The sequence below is a fragment of the Mesoplodon mirus genome (assembly GCF_964341445.2).
Source record: "Mesoplodon mirus genome assembly, chromosome: 7".
Classification (NCBI taxonomy): Eukaryota; Metazoa; Chordata; class Mammalia; order Artiodactyla; family Ziphiidae; genus Mesoplodon; species Mesoplodon mirus.
Window position 1 is genome coordinate 26,327,073 of NC_138983.1, and position 19,014 is coordinate 26,346,086.

General features: G+C 42.2%; 1 protein-coding gene across 5 annotated transcripts in view; it reads right to left on the reverse strand.

Moving 5' to 3' along the window:
* The window catches only part of TCP11L1 (t-complex 11 like 1), a 32,492-nt gene extending 18,531 nt beyond the window's left edge, over positions 1 to 13,961 (reverse strand). Inside the window, exons 1-4 of one of the 5 annotated variants that reach the window (XM_082627305.1) lie at positions 13,700 to 13,961; positions 10,575 to 10,758; positions 1,402 to 1,534; positions 88 to 208 (exon numbers count right to left, since the gene is read on the reverse strand). In XM_082627305.1, coding sequence (XP_082483431.1) covers positions 88 to 208; positions 1,402 to 1,534; positions 10,575 to 10,734 — 414 coding nt within the window. In that variant the 5' untranslated portion in view covers positions 10,735 to 10,758; positions 13,700 to 13,961. Of the gene's footprint in view, positions 1 to 87; positions 209 to 1,401; positions 1,535 to 3,628; positions 3,801 to 10,574; positions 10,759 to 12,451; positions 13,057 to 13,275; positions 13,433 to 13,699 lie in introns of those variants that run through there. The other 4 variants (XM_082627306.1, XM_082627307.1, XM_082627308.1 and 1 more) reach the window with 4 other exon arrangements.
* Positions 13,962 to 19,014: the final 5,053 nt, after the last annotated feature.

Genomic DNA, 19,014 nt, shown 5'->3' on the forward strand with positions numbered 1-19,014 from the left:
TAAAGCCTTCTGGCACAGTAACACAGAGAGGTTGAATAAATACTCCTAACATACGAGGAAAGCACCACGACTTGCTCTTTGCCTCACCTCTTTGATCTCACCAACAAGCCTGATGGCCCGGTCATAAGTTGGGGGGTCTTCACTTAACTGGACACTCAAGCAATCCCAAAAAGCTTTATGTACAATATCCTTTACTTTCTTCTCCAAGCTGGAGGCAAATGGAAAAAAAAGCAAAAGCAAATAAAATATTATTGCCTCAAATTACTTTCAAAAGCCCAAATTCTATAGGTTTAGGGTAAGAAAATTTTTTTAATTATTTGGATGAAGGAAAGATTTCCTAGATATACCTAAACCAATCACATACTTATTTTTAGTTAGTGATTTATTTCAATAAGTACCTCATTGGAAAGAATAACTTTCAACTAATTTGACAGGTGACATTAGTCCAAATAACAGCCCATAACAGTGCCATATGATAAAAAGAATACTGGAAATTTCAGATCTGTTAATTTAAGTTCCCCGATACCAGCAAGTTTCCTAAGATATTTACGATTAAGTAGTTTAAGACTTTAAACTTTAAGTTTTTTTCCTAAAATTATCCTATTCCCATGTGACATATTGGACAACTGTTTAATTAGGTACCAAACTACTGATATAACAACTTATATATAGCATTTCAGGAAAACCAGTCTTTATGTCATGAGAGCAAAACAAGTAATTAATTCTTCATGATTAATGTGAAAAAGTACTATCCTTGCAGAACATATAAGAAATGTTTGTAAAGTCATATTCAGAAGCCTCAGGCGGGAGACACTATAGCTTGCTGACCCAGCAGCCATCGCTCCTCCTTTGTCAACAGAATCCCGATTTTTTTCATGGTACTTTCACAATTATCATGGGCAATGCTTTTTCCTTCTTGTGACAATCCATCTTTAAAAGGTGTGCCTTACAGTCAACAGAATTTTAGATTCAATATGATATGTGCCAGGCACGAGGTAGGGATAGAGAATAAAGCATAGTCCTTGTCTCTAAGGAGTTTACAATCTGGTGAAGAATGCAAGTAAACCAACAACTACAGTAAAATGTGATCGTTACAAAGAAGAAATGAAGGAGACAGTGCAATGAACACACAAGAGGAGGCAGCTAAATCCTATGGAGTGGGAAGAAGCTGACACGCGAGACTTCCACAGGAGGTTTCCAGACCTTTTATTACATTGTCAAGGATCAGTGGTCCTGAGATCTACTATCAAACTCTAGTAATTCCCAGGATAAGGAATATATTTTAGCAACATAGGAAAGGAAAAATATATTAGAATATATTGACATCAAGTGAAGAAGACATTTCCAGAACTGGGAAATGGCTTTGTTCTACCAAACAAGATAACTCAGTAACCACCTTACCTGTCTTCTGGTAATTCAACTGGTTTAATCCGAAAGTCTCCATTTATGACAATTTCATGGGCTATGGTCATGTTAGTTACTCCTTTTGCTGTCTCTAGAAGTTCTTCTACTGTCACGAATCGAGGAGCACTAGCTATAACAAAAATCCAGTGTAAGAGGTCTGTTCCTCTAGATTAGGATTTCTATTAAATTAAGGAGAAGGTAGTAGTTCTGGTACCAGCTAATTTCAGTTATCCCTTTACTTATGAAAATATTCTGGCAATTTCAAATAGAATTTTACCTATTTCATATTCTTTTTTTTCTTTTAACCTATAGAATCCTAAAAGCACAGATCATTTACAATACTCAAAACATCTTTTTTTTTTTTTTGCCAAAACTGGTCAATGGAAAATGATTACAGTAAACTAAGACTTTGAAAAACTTTTTAAAGTTACTGATTATCACTTTTTAAAGTTACTGATTATCACTTTCCCAGAAAGCTGAGAGTTTATTTTCGAATCCCTATGCCTCCTGTCTACCCTAAATGGAAAAAAGACACCAGATTTAGGATCTTCTCTTTTGTTCCCATCAGCAGTTTACATTTTGCTCCATCGTTAACACTGTGCCTTGAACGAGTCTCCCAAATTAAAATAGCCTTGAGCCAGGTGCTGTTTAAACAGTGCTAAAACCACTACCCTGTACAGGATACTAGGACAATATAAGAATTCTGAAGTTGACAAATGAACAAATTAGAGTGTGTGACACAAGAATTTGTAGAATGCAGGCCCACTGAATCAAAAACCTCAGAGTCATCTCTGACTTCTCTCTTTCCACTGCTCTGTTATCCAGGTCCTGCAGATTTTACTTCTGTGTCAACTGTGGCAATAGCCTCATAACTGGTCTCTGTTCTTCGCTTTCTTTTGATAAAGTTTGAGATTTATCTTCCATAAAAAAAGTTCTCACAAATCTCCCCAGGTGTTCTAAGCCAAGGAACAAAGGGTAATTCCTACTATTAAAAAGTCTGTGATTAAATACTTGCATTTTTGGTTTATCAGTTATATCTCAATAAAGCGGGGTTATTTTGTTTGCTTTTTTAAAAAGTCCATGATTACAGGTCTTTAGCTTATATCAGAATCACAGGGAAGGCTTATGAAGACAGATTGCTGGGCCCCCTCTCAGGGTTCTGATTTAGCCTGTCTAGGTGGGGCTGGAGAACTGCATCTCTCATAAGACTCCAGCTGATACTGATGGTTTCAGAAACCACACTTTGAAAAGCACTGGCCTAGAAGATGATTATATTAATTTTCTGTAATGGTGATAAGATCTGGGCTTAAAATGAGATAAAAATGCCACTGGTTTACACAGGGTTTAAAACTTATAAAGATCTTCCTAGGTTAGTGAAAAGTTATTTTCCCTCTTCTTTTACTTTTTTCTTTTGCTCACCAGAAAAAGGAATCAAATCTAAGAGCTGGTCATATTCTGTCTGGTAAAAATCTTTATTTACTCACATAAGGGGAAGTTGAGAAAACTCACAAAATTTTTTTCAGCATTTCCAGAGAATATTAATAAAAATAATAAAGAATATTGGCTTTGTGGATATTGGTAAAATGCAATAAATATCTAAAATCAAGGCCCAACAGATCTTTTCAATTCTCAGTATTATTTAGATGTCAATTTCTACCAAATTGATCTACTGATAAAATGCAATCCCAATCAAAATCCCAGCAAAGTTTTTGTTGAAATTGCCAGCCTGATTCTAAAATTTGTATGGAAATGCACAGGACCTAGAAAAGCCAAAACTATTTTGAAAAAGAAGAATAAAGTTGGAGGACTTATACTAGGTGATTTCAAGACTTCCTATAATGCTGATAATCAAGACAGTGTGTGTCTGGCAATGAGGACAGACATATAGACGAATTGAACAGAGAAGAGGATCCAAAAATAGACTGATGCACACACATACATATGTATATTTGTGGTCAATAAGGCAAGATTAGCTTTTTTATCAAATAGTGCTGGAACAATTAGAAATCTACAAATAATAGAATGACCCTCAGCCCTTACCTCACATAATAAATAAAAACTAACTCAAAATGAACTGCAGACTTAAATATAAAAGCTAAAACTATAAGACTTCTAAGAGAAAACACAGACAAAAATCTTTGTGATCTTGGATGAGGCAAAATTTCTTAGATAGGATACAAAAAGCTTAAAGTGTAAGAGAAAAAACTGATAAATTAAACTTTACCAAAAGTCAAAACTTTTGCTCTGTGGAAGACTCTATTAAGAAAATGAGGGACTTCCCTGGTGGTCCAGCAGGTTCAAGACTCTGTTCCCAATGCAGGGGGCCCAGGTTCGATCCCTGGTTGGGGAACTAGATCTCGCATGTATGCCACAACTAAGAAGTCCACATGCCACAACTAAAAAACAAAAAGATCCCGCATGCTGCAGTCACTTTGGAAAACAGTCTCTCAGTTTCTCATCAAATAAAACATACATACACTTACCACATGACCCAGCAACCCCATTCCTAGGTCTTTACCCAAGAAAACTGAAAACATATGGCCATGTAAAGACTTGTACTCAAATGTTCATAGCAGCTATCTTCATAACATTCAAAACCTGGAACTAATCCAAATGTCAGTAACAGCAGAATGGATAAACAACTGTAGTATAATTATACCATGTAATAGTACTCAGCAATAAAAAAGGAACTACTGACACATGCAAAACCATGGATGAATCCTAAAAGCATTATCCCTAGTGAAAGAGTCAGATACAAAAGACTGTATAGTAGGGACTTCCCTGGTGGCTCAGTGGTTAAGAATCCGCCTGCCAATGCAGGGGACACGGGTTTGAGCCCTGGTCCAGGAAGATCCCACATGCCATGGAGCAACTAAGTCCGTGCACCACAGCTACTAAGCCTGCGCTCTAAAGCCCACGAGCCACAACTACTGAAGCCCACGTGCCACAACTACTGAAGCCTGCGTGCCTAGAGCCCATGCTCCGCAACAAGAGAAGCCACCGCAACGAGAAGCCCGCGCACCGTAATGAAGAGTAGCCCCCGCTCGCTGCAACTAGAGAAAGCCCGTGAGCAGCAACAAAGACCCAACGCAGCCAAAAATAAATAAATAAATATTTTTAAAAACTGTTGCTAAATTGTTACAGCATTTTGTGCACTGACGCTCTGTTACAGAAACTGAAAACCTCATTAAGTTAAACATGCCCTTTGGGAGCCTGGCAAACAGATTCCAAAATAAAATGAAGGTCTAATTCAGAATGGCTTACTCTCACCTTTCTTCACTAAGGGGTCTGGGACCGGAAAAGTCTACACACTCTAAAGAGATGCTTCCAGTCACACAAGTGGATGGACATTTATTGAGGGCAGATGGCAAATGTCACCCAAAGAGCTACTGCAGACTGAGTATAGTGAAGCAAGGGTAAAGCTTATCCATTGAACATATTACACTGTGTGGAAATGGTTTGTTACAGTATCTTCCTCACTAGATTGCAAGCTCTAGGAGGACGGAGAGCATGTGTGCCTGGTTCACTGCTGGACTCCCGCTACACAGTGTGCACTCAATCAACACTGATTGATTAACTAAATATAGGGACACAATAATTCAGTCTGGTCTTGCACTTTAGAAAGGTAAGAACTCGGTGTGACCCGTTTATCTAATGAATCTCATAAGGACCTGATTTAATAAACTAAAATGCTAAATGGGAAATATTAACTGGAATAACAATTGATGTTTTTCATCTGAATATGGCAACTTTTACTGATCAACTAGGTGATTAAATGCTAGAGCAAAAGGTGCACTGTGAGCAGAGAATTAAAGTATATTAAAGGGACTTCCCTGGTGGCACAGTGGTTAAGAATCGCCTGCCAATGCAGGGGACAGGGGTTCGAGCCCTGGTCGGGGAAGATCCCACATGCTGTGGAGCAACTGGGCCTGTGCATCACAGCTACTAAGCCTGCTCTCTAGAGCCTGCAAGTCACAACTACTGAAGCCCGCGCACCTAGATCCCGTGCTCCGCAACGAGAGGCCACCACAATGAGAAGCCCACGCACCGCAACGAAGAGTAGCCCCCACTCGCCGCAACTAGAGAAAGCCCACGCACAGCAACAAAGAGCCAATGCAGCCAAAAATTAATTAATTAATTATTTTTTAAAAGTATAAAAAACTCCAAAAAAAAAAAAAGATACAGGGGCTTCCCTGGTGGCACAGTGGTTGAGAGTCCGCCTGCCGACGCAGGGGACACGGGTTCGTGCCCCGGTCCGGGAAGATCCCACATGCCGCGGAGCGGCTGGGCCCGTGAGCCATGGCCACTGAGCCTGCACGTCTCCGCAATGGGAGAGGCCACAACAGTGAGAGGCCCGCGTACCGCAAAAAAAAAAAAAAAAAAAAAAGATACAAATGAATCTGTATACAAAACAGAAACAGACTCAGAGACACAGAAAAACAAACTTACGGTTACCAAAAGGGAAAGGGAGAGGGGTAGGGATAAATTAGGAGTATGGAATTAACAGATACAAACTACTATACATAAAATAGATAAGGAACAAGGATTTACCGTATAGCACAGAGAACTATATTCAATATCTTGTAATAACATATAAAGGAAAATAATCTGAAAATATATACACATAACTGAATCACTTTGCTATACGCCTGAAACTAACACAATATTGTAAATCAACTATACTTCAATTTTTAAAAATCACCATTAGAATAAAAGGGTAATATTGGTGCAGGCAAGATCACTGGTAAAGGCTAAAATCAGTGAGTTGAAGTTTAAGCAGAAACAGGATGTCTGCATAGTCCCAAAGTATTGTAAGCAGATAGGGTAGGTGGTCTCCAGAGAAAAAGAACCAGGCATGACTCTCTTGACATAAGATGCCATTTTTGACCTAAGCCACTCTGTGAGGTAAGCGTGACCACAGTGCTTGCCCTTGAACAGATCTCAGTAATTTAGTAAGATATAAATAACAATGTGATACATATCTTTGAGTTCTGCAGGAACTAAGGCCCCCACACAGGTGGAGGATGGTAACTGCATGCTGAGACCCCAGACTGGTCAGAACCGGAGGAATGATGATGTTGACCTTTTTCTACATTCTGTATCAGTTACTAAAAGTTCTGAACCCAAATTCCATTACATGCAGGGGAAGTGGGGTGAAGGTTTTTTCCCCACACCACTAAGCAATTCTCTGACACCAGACGGGTGTCGTACAATTCAACTCAATTCTGACACTATCTACCTGGAGACAGCATCTGATTCCACAGGTTAAGGGCTCAGTCCTACAAGACTGCGCCCCCTGCCCCCCACCCCCCACTTCAGACAACAGCCCCAAGTCCAGATTGTCACTTTTTTTTTTCTCCCCTAACTGGATACCTTTTATTTATTTATTTATTTATTTATTTATTTTTTTGCGGTATGCGGGCCTCTCACTGTTGTGGCCTCCCCCGTTGCGGAGCACAGGCTCCGGATGCGCAGGCCCAGCGGCCATGGCTCACGGGCCCAGCCGCTCCGCGGCATATGGGATCCTCCCAGACCGGGGCACGAACCCGTATCCCCTGCATCGGCAGGCGGACTCTCAACCACTGCGCCACCAGGGAGGCCCCTTTTATTTATTTTTATTGCCTGGCTGGGATCTCCAGTTCAGTTTTAATTAGAAGTAGTAAGAGTAAATATCCTTGTCTTGTTCTCAAACTTACAGGGAGAAACATTCATTCTTTCACCATTGAGTATGATGTTAACTGTAAGAGTCTGTAAATGTCCTTTTATATTTTGTGGATGTTCTCTTCTTTATTTGCTGAGAGTTTTTACCATAAACTGATGTTAAATGTTATCAAAATAAGTCTATTTGTTTTAAACAAACACATTATTTTGCTTCCTATGAACCAGGCACCGTTCTAAAATGCTTTACAAATAGTATCTCATTTAATCCTCTAACAATCCTAGTAACATGAACTAGTTTTGAACTAATAGTGAATTACTACTGTCCCCATTCAGATAAAGAAATAGGCATAGAGAGGTTAAGTAACTTGCCCGAAATGACATGGCTAGTAAGTAGCAAGTCACCTCTGCTTCTGACAGACTGGCTATGGATGGGAAGTTCCAACAACCTCTCCTTGCATTCAATTCGCTGGAGCAGCTCATGGAAGTCACAGAAATATTTTACATACTAGATTACTAGTTTATTATAAAAGGATGTAACTCAGAAACAGCCAGATGGAAGAGGTGCATAGGGCAAGGTATAGGGAAGCAGTGTGCCACTCTCCCAGCACCTCTATGTCTTCACCAACCCAGAAGCTCCCTGAACCCCATCCTTCTGGGTTTTTATGCAGGCTTCATTACATAGGCAAACTTGATTAAATAATTGGCCATTGGCAACTGATACAACCTCCAGCTCCACCCTCTTCCCCAGAGGTGGGGGTGGGAGGGTGGGACTGAAAGTTCTAACCCTCTAATCACACGGTTGAGTCCCCTGGCAAACAAGCTGCCATCCTTCGGTTAGGTTACCTAGGTGCTTTCCAAGTCAGCATAACAAAAGACATCTTTCTAGCTCTCATCACTTAGGAAATTCCAATAGTTTAGTAGCTCTGTGCCAGAAACAGGATGAAAACCAAACATTTCCTATAATAAATCACAGTATCACAGTTACCAATAGCAGTTCTGCCCTTAAAACATTACTCTGGGGCTTCCCTGGTGGCGCAGTGTTTGAGAGTCCGCCTGCTGATGCAGGGGATGTGGGTTCGTGCCCCGGTCCGGGAAGATCCGGACATGCCGTGGAGCGGCTGGGCCCGTGAGCCATGGCCGCTGAGCCTGCGCGTCCGGAGCCTGTGCTCCGCAACGGGAGAGGCCACAACAGTGAGAGGCCCGCGTACGGCAAAAAAACCCCCAAAAAACAAAAAACAAAAAACGCATTACTCTGTATTATAATTTGCAAGGCTAAAGGCTATCTTTTTGCTTTTAATTTGGAGAATCCCAGATGTGATTTTAGAGTTACTTATAAATTCAGTTTGGGAGAAATGTCTGCAAACAGCTAATTTCATATTTTATAAATTCTTATTTATGCTCTATGCAGGCAGTGATGTCTCCTGACCTGGTCCCCAGACTATGGGGTCTTAGTTTTACCACTGGAGTCCACAGCCCTATACCTACCTATTACTACAAGGAGAAAGAGCAAGAAAGCCAGAAACAGTATTTTAGGTCATTGATTTTAAACCTCATTTTGCTATGCATCTCTATGAGAATTTAATGAAAGCTTCCATGACCTTCTTCCTAGAAAAATGCACATACACACACATGTTGATACACTTTTTTGACTGTTCCTGGGTTCCCCAACTCTTGATCATGGGTCCCAGGATAAGTTGCCTTAAGGACATAACCACATACAATTTTAGATAGTCTAGTGTTGGCCTGACATTAATTTGGAATCATGCCATCAAAATGACAGGATGCCAAAGACAAGGACATTAATCAAAGAACAACTGAAGATCTAAACCAAAGGTACTTCTTTATCAGAAACTGCAAGTGATAAAACTACCATATTGGCCATAGACAGCCACATTACAGCTATCAGTCCTCGGTATCTTTAAATGCAACAGATGGGGGAATTCCCTGGCGGTCCAGTGGTTAGGACTCTGCGCTTTCACTGCCCAGGGTGTGGGTTCAATCCCTGGTCGGGGAACTAACATCCCACAAGCCACGTGATGTGGCCAAAAAAAAAATTCTTTTTTTATAATAAGTAAATAAATGCAACAGATGACATGTTAGTAGCAGTAGTATTAACAACTAATGTTTACTGAGCATTGATTATGTGCCAAGCACTGTTCTAAGGGCTTTACATGAATTCATTTAAACTTTTCAACGACCCTAAGAGATAACGTGTATTTTCCTCATTTTAAAAATGAGAAAACAGATGGTTTCTAACTATACATTTTGGAGACAAGGCCTAACACATGCATGATAGGCTGTTATTAATAGCATGTTTCCTTCCCTGAACACAATTTGACCTAGCAGTATATTTATCAAAATCTATGTGATAATAAACCACAACAAAATGGGGTCCACCAATGTTTGCTATAAGAATACTCTGTTGGGCTTCCCTGGTGGCGCAGTGGTTGAGAGTCTGCCTGCCAGTGCAGGGGACACGGGTTCGAGCCCTGGTCTGGGAGGGTCCCACATGCCGCGGAGCAGCTGGGCCCGTGTGCCACAACTACTGAGCCTGTGCATCTGGAGCCTGTGCTCCGCAACAAGAGAGGCCGCAATAGTGAGAGGCCCATGCACTGTGATGAAGAGTGGCCCCTGCTTGCCGCAGCTAGAGAAAGCCCTCGCACGGAGACGGGGACCCAACACAGCCATAAATAAATAAATTAATTAAAAAAAAAAAAAAAAAAGAATACTCTGTTGACTAATAAATTACCTGGGAGGGGCTTTTATCATTTTAAAAGAAACACATCTTAAACCCCAAAATGTTTGTACTTCTTCCAAATATGAAGGATTACTGATCATCTATACTTTAAAGAGATAACATCAACACTAACATTCTTAGACTATGACACCCCCTCTTAAAACTTTCATTTTTGCACTCACTTCAAAAACCTTGAGTGTTCTTAATAAAAGACATGAGTTGGAGCAACTGCTGGGAATGCATGCGGAAACTGCCACCCTTTCATCTACGAAACCTGCTCCCTGCCAGGGATCTGAAATGACTTCACCACACCAGTTAGCAAAGTGAATCCCCTCAGCCTTGTGGGAACTAAGCCCCCAGGCAGTGAAGTTAGGGTGTGGTGAACTCACTCACAGTCAAAAACTTTTTTTTTCAACGTACACAAGCACAGTCCTGGCTGGGACCTGCCTTGGGCTTTTCAAACACTCTTTTAATTAAAGCTGCAATTTGCACTCCACCTTCCTATTTCTCAGAGCATTTCAGACAAACTGGAATGTCACTGAGGCTGGAAGAAAACAGGAATATTCTGGACATTATCCTAAAATTGTAATTTGTCATGCAATTGAAAACCCGAAAGTGACTAGGCTGTCAGTTGCTAATGCTAAAATGCTAATTATTGGCAATGTTATATTATTAGAACCTAGTTCAAGGCCACATGTACAAGGAAACATAATAAAAATATCATCTGAAAACAATGAAGATATTGCTTCTAACCAAAGTCAAATGTGCTTACAGTGAGGTCTTTGCACTCTTGGGGTGCTAGGAGAGCCCGACTTTATTTTCCGTAAAGCTTCATCAGAACCTTCCACAGCATCTTCAAGGCCTTGCTCAGAATCATTTGATTTTGATTTTCCTTCTTCGTTTATATTGGACTTGTCAAGGTTTTCAGACATTCTCAATTAAGTTCATTCACTCTCCTAGGGGGAAAAAGAAAATGAACCAAAATGTTCTTGCTCTGACACTAACTAGCAGTGTGACTCTGGGCAAATGATTTAACTTCTTTGGCTTTCAGATTTCTCATCTGTAAAAGTCAATGGGCTTGCTAAAATCTTATCCAGCTATAATATTCTACTTCAATGATTAAACAGATCACCTGTAAAATGACACTTGTAACTACCAAATTTATGGACCTGTACTTCAGAGAGTAACAAGTTCGAACACTTCTGTCCCCATCTGAGTACCATGTCATGAGAACACAGGACCTTAAACTGTTGGGAGGTAACGCTATAAACTGCCTGCTTCTATTTTAATCAAAGAGTGATTCAATTCTTAAATTCTTTACTTTCAGTCCTGAGAAGTGATAGGAAAACTCTGGAAATAATGCTTTTCATCGGGCTTCGAAGTAAACATTCACTAGGCTGAGGAGTTGGTTCCCTGATCCTCTTATGTGTAAAGACACCTGGGTTTGACAAACAGAAGGCAGAATCTCATGGAGCATTTAAGAAAAATGTGTGGGGCAAATTATTTTTATTAACTCCTTGCCAGTCAGCAGGAAAAGATGGTGAGTAAAGTAGGAAGTTGCAGACAACCATAATGTATGTGGTTGGGAGGGATTTTAATTGTCTTAGTTGCTGATTAGAAGAGGAGTAACACTTAACACGCCGGTTTGGGCCCGGTTAATAAAGGCCTGGAATAGTAACCTCTGAATTACCATAAATGGTTTTTGTCAAGTTTTTTTTTTTCCCTAGAGTTCTCTATTCTTAATGTGTTTCTAAGTAAGGGCAAAGAAAGACACAACATTTTCTGCATTTATAATACTGAAAATATTAGCATTTGTACTATCAGCACTTGGAGATCACAAAACATTTTCATAAGCACTAATCAGACTTTATTACACACCTGGATGCTAATCCAGGGATCAAAAGAAATGTTGACTATTTTCAGGAGGTTTGGCAGACTCTCTTCTGTACATTAGAAGAGAAGAATCACTTGATATAATTATCTGAACATCAGATACCCCCATTAAATAGAATGAAGTTATTGGAATTGACATTTTCAGGCCTGTATTATTAATATGAAGGTTGCTTTAATGTAGTTCCCTTTTACCTTCCAGCAACCCACTCCAGACACCCATCTCCTCTGTCCTAAATCCTATCTGGCTCTGGAAATGCTCCAAGACCCAAAAGATAACATTACCAGCATATTCTATGAGAAAGGACCAACAAAAACACTTCTAATTTTATTCTCTTCACATGCTGGGAATTAGCTCAAAAGGATGAAGTAACGCATTCTGTGCAATAAGGAGGAAAATCAGGATTTCCAGGTCTTTAGTACTAAGTTTAGTAAACTAACCCATCCTTGTAAAATTCGGCTCAAAGCCTACCTCCTCCCAGGTCACTTCCCAACCTCACCAATGTTTGCACCTTTCTCTGAACTCCTGTAGGGATGGTTATTAGACATCTGGCATTCATCATTGCCTTAAATCCAATTCAAAATATCCTGATTTAAATAGGAATACAACGATGAAAAGGCATGGTCTAGAGACGGAGAGAGACATTCTTACAAGGAAATATAGCGAAACTTAAGTGTTAATGGCATTATGAAATCACTAGGGGAATAGAGCAGAGGGAGAAACTAATTCTGCCCGGAAGGAGGTTGAGATAACCTTACCAGAAAATGACATTTGAGCTTGTCTTTTTGAAAAGAGTAGGATTTCACCCAATTAAAAACCATCTGGAGAGAATTCCCTGGAGGTCCAGTGGTTAGGACTCAGCACTTCCACTGCTGGGGAGACGGGTTCGATCCCCGGTCGGGGAACTAAGATCTGGCAAGCCAGGCTGTGCGGCCAAAAAAAAAAAAACCAAAAAACTATCTGGAGGTGAAAAGGGGGGCCTTTCACACAAAGGGCAGCATTTCACTCAAAGGGCACAAGCGAAAGCAGAAGAAAGTAAGTAGACGAACAAGCAGCAGGTGATGAAGAAGGAGAGATGGGTTGGGGTCAGATGGTAAAATTACAAGTTCTTATTTTTTTAAAAACTCTTCACCCAGATTTTTAACTTCTTAAGGGCCAGACCAACCACATTCCCCACGTATGCTCCACACATATAAGTATATCCTCCAAACAGATACCCACTAAGTATTTGTTGATAGCTGTGTCATCTCTTTAATGTCAGTTTATACGGGACGCATGGGCGTTGGTCTCAGACATAGCTGGGTTCCAATTCTGGCTCTTTACTAGCTGTATTAACTTCAATTTCCTCAACTGTAAAATGCAGCTACCTACCTCTTTGGTTTGGGGGACGTGTAAACGACAGAGCGTACATAACGACAGCTGGTGCACAACAGGCTTCCCACAAATGGTAACTATAATTAGAGGACTACAGGATGCAGCGAGGAACCATTTAACTGCGTACAGCGTGCTCACTCACTCAACAAGCCCCAACTCCTGCTAAGCCTAAAAAGGGAACCGAGGGGTAGAAGACCCTCGCACTTGCCGTGAAGACCGTCTATCTGAGCCGCAAGCCGAGCCCAAGCTGCTCACAAGAGACTCCCCAGGAGAAAGGGTCTTTCAGCAAAAGAAAAGAGCTCTGTCCAGCGCCGGCGAGAATCACCTCCCTTAGCACTCAGCGCCACTCACGCCCAGCGTCCGGATGCCGTTGTAAACAACTGTTTGGGCCGGCGAGGGAGTGACCGGGCCGGGAGCAAGCAAAGGAAGCGAGGCGCGCCTGGAGGACGGCCTCGAGGGGTGGGACAAAGGCCGCGCTAAGACTCAACCCTCCCGCCGTCTCTGCCTCTTCCTCGCCTCCACCGGACATCACCGGGAACTGACCGACGGAAAAAGGCGAAGAAATGCCTGTAATCTCGACCTTGTTCCTCCCGTGCAGGCCCCGCAGGGCTGCCAGCCTTCGTTTCCCTCACCTGCAGCGGAGTCGACGTCCTCCCTCCTGCCGCTCGGCTGGGAATCTGGCGGGGGCCGGCGCCGCGGCGGAGGCGGGGAGGATGCGCGTCGGGCAGGGCGGTTCAGCCTCTGCCCCTCAGAGGCCGCACCCCTCACTGCGCTGCGAGCGGTCCTCCTCGCCCGGCTCGGGTGGGTAGCGGCCAGCGCCGCCGCTCCTCAGCGTCGGACAGCGGGAGACAGCTCTTAGCCCGGAGGCGCCGGTCCCACGCTGGGCGACGCCATGTTTCCGTACGGAAAGGAGGGAGGCGCGGCCGGATGCCGGCGGAGAGGGCCCAGTGGGCAGTGACTCGGAGCCGGGAGGCACCCCCACGCCACAGGGGGCGGCGCCATGTTTCCGTACGGAAAGGCGGGAGGCGGGAGAGGGGTCGCGGAGCCAGTCAAGTAACGGAAAAGGGTTGGCAGTTTAGCTGCAAAGCCTTCCCCGCCCTGGTTTTCAAATTTAAATATTACATCACGTTTTGTAGCAGCGTATAGTTCGTTCCCCTCCCCTCATTTGGGCTGTTAGAAAAAAGGCATGCCCACCACCTTGATAGCCAAGTCTCATTTTGATGGCACAGATTCGGTTTGGTTTGGGTCATCCCTTTTATCTAAGTGGCTGCTACACTTTGTCGACAGGAAGAGCGAGACTTTAGCCCTGAAAAGATGGAAGGCAAGGGGGCAAACACGTCCCATGAGGGTTCAGCTCGATTTAGACAGTTGAGAAACACAGTGAGCACTCAGCATTTTATGTGCCGTCTGTGTTCTAGAAAGGAAACATCCCATGTTAAGACAAGCTTGTTCTGGAGCCTCCTTTCCTTTTGTTCCAGGTACCCGGGCCGTGGCTATCGCGGCGCTGGATAACTAGAAAACCATGCTTTTCTCAGCCTGTAGTAGTAAGATAGTAAGCTAAACGAATAGAAATAGTTTGGGGGCCTAATCTTAAAAAGTAAAACCCTCGTGACTCTTAACTGTTCGTTAGTAAAATGCTTTAAGACTGAGCATCAAACATATATGCCTTAAAATGAAGGTAACAATCAAGTCTCCTACCTGCAGCCTGTAAAACCTGCTAAATTTAAGTAACTAGAACAAAACAAGATGGAGTGGAATTAGTGCTTTCAAACACTACATCTAGGGCTTCCCTGATTGCGCAGTGGTTAAGAATCCGCCTGCCAGTGCAGGGGACACGGGTTCAAGGCCTAGTCGGGGAAAATCTCACATGCGGGGGAGCAACTAAGCCCGCGCGCCACAACTACTGACCCTACGCTCTAGAGCCCGGGAGCCACAACTTCTGAAGCTCGCGCATCTAGAGCCCGTGCTCCGAAGCAAGAGAAGCCACCGCAACGAGAAGCCCGTGCAACCGCAATGTAAAGTAGTCCCCCCAGCCCCCCTCCCTCCAAGGGGCAAAGAAACAAAGACCCAATGCAGCCAAAAATAAATAATAAATTAATAAATTAATTTTTTTAAAACGCTACATCTAAATTGATCACACGTGGAAAGTTACTCCTAAAGTATTGAAGACTGATGGCAATACAGCAACCTCAAACCATTCACTAACTAGCACATTAAAGTAAGAATTTTTCCCTTAAACACACACAGTTCTCAGCTGAGGATTCACTTTAGAGGGGGGAAAACGTTAAGACACTCAGTTAACTGGAACTAAGATTTAGGCAGAAAACATTCAGTTCTAACTTCTGAGTCCAGACGAATATACCATAGTCTCTAGATGAGTGGTTCTCAACCCTGACTCCACCTCAGAATCTCCTGGGGAGCAGTGGTTCTAAAGCCATCATCTGAAGCTCAGGTGGGTGGGGTGAGTGGTGATGCCAGGCAAGAATTTTTAAGCTTCCCAGGTGATTCTAATAGGCAGCCAGGCTAAAACCACCTTCCTAGAGAGATCTACCCCCACCTCCACGCCCCCAGTGAGAGTTCCCCTACCTTCCTTGAAGGATGAGTATAAACAATTTTCACATGTGGAGAAGATGCTTCAGCACCACCAAAACCACTGATTTGACTTGGATGGCTCACTTGTAATCTTTTGATATATTTTGAATTGTTTCCTTTAAATATTAAAAACACTGACACATGTTCCAGTTTGCTTTTTGGCTACAAGAACTGAAAATTCAAATTACCTCAAGGTAAAGGGATTTCACTGACTGGCTACCTAGGGTTTGGAAGAAGCAAGCTGGCTGCTGCTCTAGATTATTACTACTCTATCATCTCCCCAGGACACACAGGATCTCTTTCATCACATCTCTACTCCTTGCTGCTGTTGGCTTCACTTCTCTCTACACTACAGACTAGCTTCTTTATTTTTTAGTCGTTCCTCCTTCAAAATTTAGATCTTTCTATACAGAATTTGATTGGCCAAGCTGATTTTTGTGTACAGTGTCATTAGCCTCCAGGTAGGCTGTCCTTGGATCAGTGCTTAGCCCTGGGCTACTCAACTAGAGTGGTGGGGAAGCTCTTAGTCACCTAGGCATCAGGTGTTTAAGTGGGGATGGCTTTCCAAGAGGACATGATGGTTTAGTGAATGAGGGCAAGCAGCAAATGACGATTGACAGTTCTAGTGATACAAGAGGGTTGTCCAAGGCATTCAGGGTAGCACCAGACCTGTAGTTTAAAACTTTGACGATGCTTGTCATAAACATGACCAATTTTTCTTAAAATTTTGTGCTGATGAAGTTTGAGGTAAACTGTGGTTTTGCTAGATTTTCCGTGAAATTAACATTCTATTAGAAGGCCACTTCTTCTAGGACCATGAATATAACTAGGCAGTTCTGCCTTCCCCTGAAGGAGAGGTGTTAGTTTTGTTGCCAAATAATCATGTTATTCCATGAAGTGCAAAATAAAGGTTGCAAATCAGGTAGTACACACAGTTGCTGTCAACTATGGTCTCACCACACTTTCAGTAGTTTGTTTCTAAAAACTTCCTCACCCCTGAATTATGAAGTATCTTCTCTTTCACTTCATTGTAGAGAGCTGCCTTCCTTTCTTGCCTATGCAACAAAGCAAAATACACACCACAAAAAACCCACCTGACATATTTATTCCCTGCTTTATTAGAATTGGTATTTTATATTATAGATATGTCCTCAACTTTTTCCCATTTAAAGACTACTCAGTATCAGTTATATCTTACAGAAGATTGACATGTTAGCATATTGGTACATCATTTTAGTTTTCCCTACCTCTCATTAAAAGTCTAAATTTCAGTCTAAAGTCTAAAGTTCAGCATCATTTTATTATTTTTTCTTTGAATGGTCATAATTCCTACTTTTTTTTAATTAAAAAAATTTTTTTTTATTTTTGGCTGCGTTGGGTCTTCATTGCTGCACGTGGGCTTTCTCCAGTTGCAGCGAGCGGGGGCTACTCTTTGCTGCAGTGTGCAGGCTTCTCATTGTGGTGGCTTCTCGTGGAGCATGGGCTCTAGGTGCGTGGGCTTCAGTAGCTGTGGCACGCGGGCTCAGTAGTTGTGGCTCACGGGCTCTAGAGCGCAGGCTCAGTAGTTGTGGAGCACGGGCTTCTTTGCTCCGCAGCATGTGGGATCTTCCCAGACCAGGGCTCGAACCCGTGTCCCCCGCACTGGCAGGCAGACTCTTAACCACTGCACCACCAGGAAAGCCCTCAGCCTCATTTTAATCTTTTGGTTTTATTTTTGTGAAGATGCACAATTTAAAATTGTATTATAAAAGTATTATATTGCACGTCTATTTGCCAAGTATATCTTGACAGTGCAGTAGTTCCAAAGTAATCATTAACTTGGATAAAAAGTTGAAGACTTTAGCTCTAATTTACAAGAAATGAAGGACACAGAGGAACATGATAAAGGATAGTACAGGCTTGCAATCAGCTAAATCCAGACTGTGGGAAACTCAAGAACAGATGACCAGGTTTATTCAATGACAGAAAGAGAGAAAAGGAGAAGGAAGGAGGGACAAAGAGAAAAACCTATAGAGTAAAATATTTAAGAAGCACATTAACCAATTGCACTTTATGAACTTTGTTTGGATCCCTATTTGAATGAACTGTCAAAATCATTTGAGATAGGAAAATGTGAACACTGATTGCATTTTGATGATATTAAGGAATTATGGATTTGTGTGTAATAATGACACTGTGGTTATATTTTTTTAAATTTTATTTATTTATGTCTGCGTTGGGTCTTCGTTGCTGTGTGCAGGCTTTCTCTAGTTGCAGCAAGCAGGGGCTACTCTTCATTGCAGTGTGCAGGCTTCTTATTGCAGTGGCTTCCCTTGTTGCGGAGCACAGGCTCTATGCATGCGGGCTTCAGTAGTGTGGCACATGGCCTCAGTAGTTGTAGCTCGCGGGCTTCAGTAGTGTGGCACATGGGCTCAGTAGTTGTAGCTCGCGGGCTTCAGAGTGCAGGCTCAGTAGTTGTGGCACATGGGCTTAGCTGCTCCGCAGCATGTGGGATCTTCCTGGACCAGGGCTCGAACCCATGTCTCCTACATTAGCAGGAGGATTCTTAACCACTGAGCCACCAGGGAAGTCCCTGTGGTTATGTTTTTAATGTCCTTATCTTTTAGCTATACATACTGAAATTTTATAGGTGAAGTGATAGGATATATGAAATTTGCTGAGGTGGGAGCACAGAATAGATTAAACAAGACTGGCCATGGGGCTTCCCTGGTGGCGCAGTGGTTGAGAGTCCGCCTGCTGATGCAAGGGACACGGGTTCATGCCCCGATCCGGGAAGATCCCACATGCCGCAGAGCGGTGGGCCCGTGAGCCATGGCCGCTGATCCTGCGCGTCCGGAGCCTGTGCTCCGAAACGGGAGAGGCCACAACAGTGAGAGGCCCGCTTACCGAAAAAAAAAAAAAAAAAAAAAAAAAGATTGGCCATGGGTTGACAACTGTTGAAACTGGATGATAAGTATATGAGAGTTCATTATTCTGTTCTCCCCATATTTATATATGTTTGAAATTTTCCACAATAAGCTTTAAAAGATGTTGAAGTTTTCAAAAGCATTAGGACAGTTCAATTTTTGACTTGTCTACAGTTTATGGTAATTGACAAATTCACTGTAGCATAGCCTAAGTTTCTATCTTGTATCTTTAAGAAGTATACCTTTCAAGGTACAAACCATACTCCTATTAACTTGTAATTACAGACTTCCTTACTGTTTAATACTTTCTTATATAAACACTGCAATGTCATATCATTTAAATTCCTAGGATGGTCTATTAAGTATCGTGCACAATAATTATAAATCAACCCACCTAAAAGAGGTCAATACTTAACAGTAATATACCATCTAATACTCAGTTTCAGACA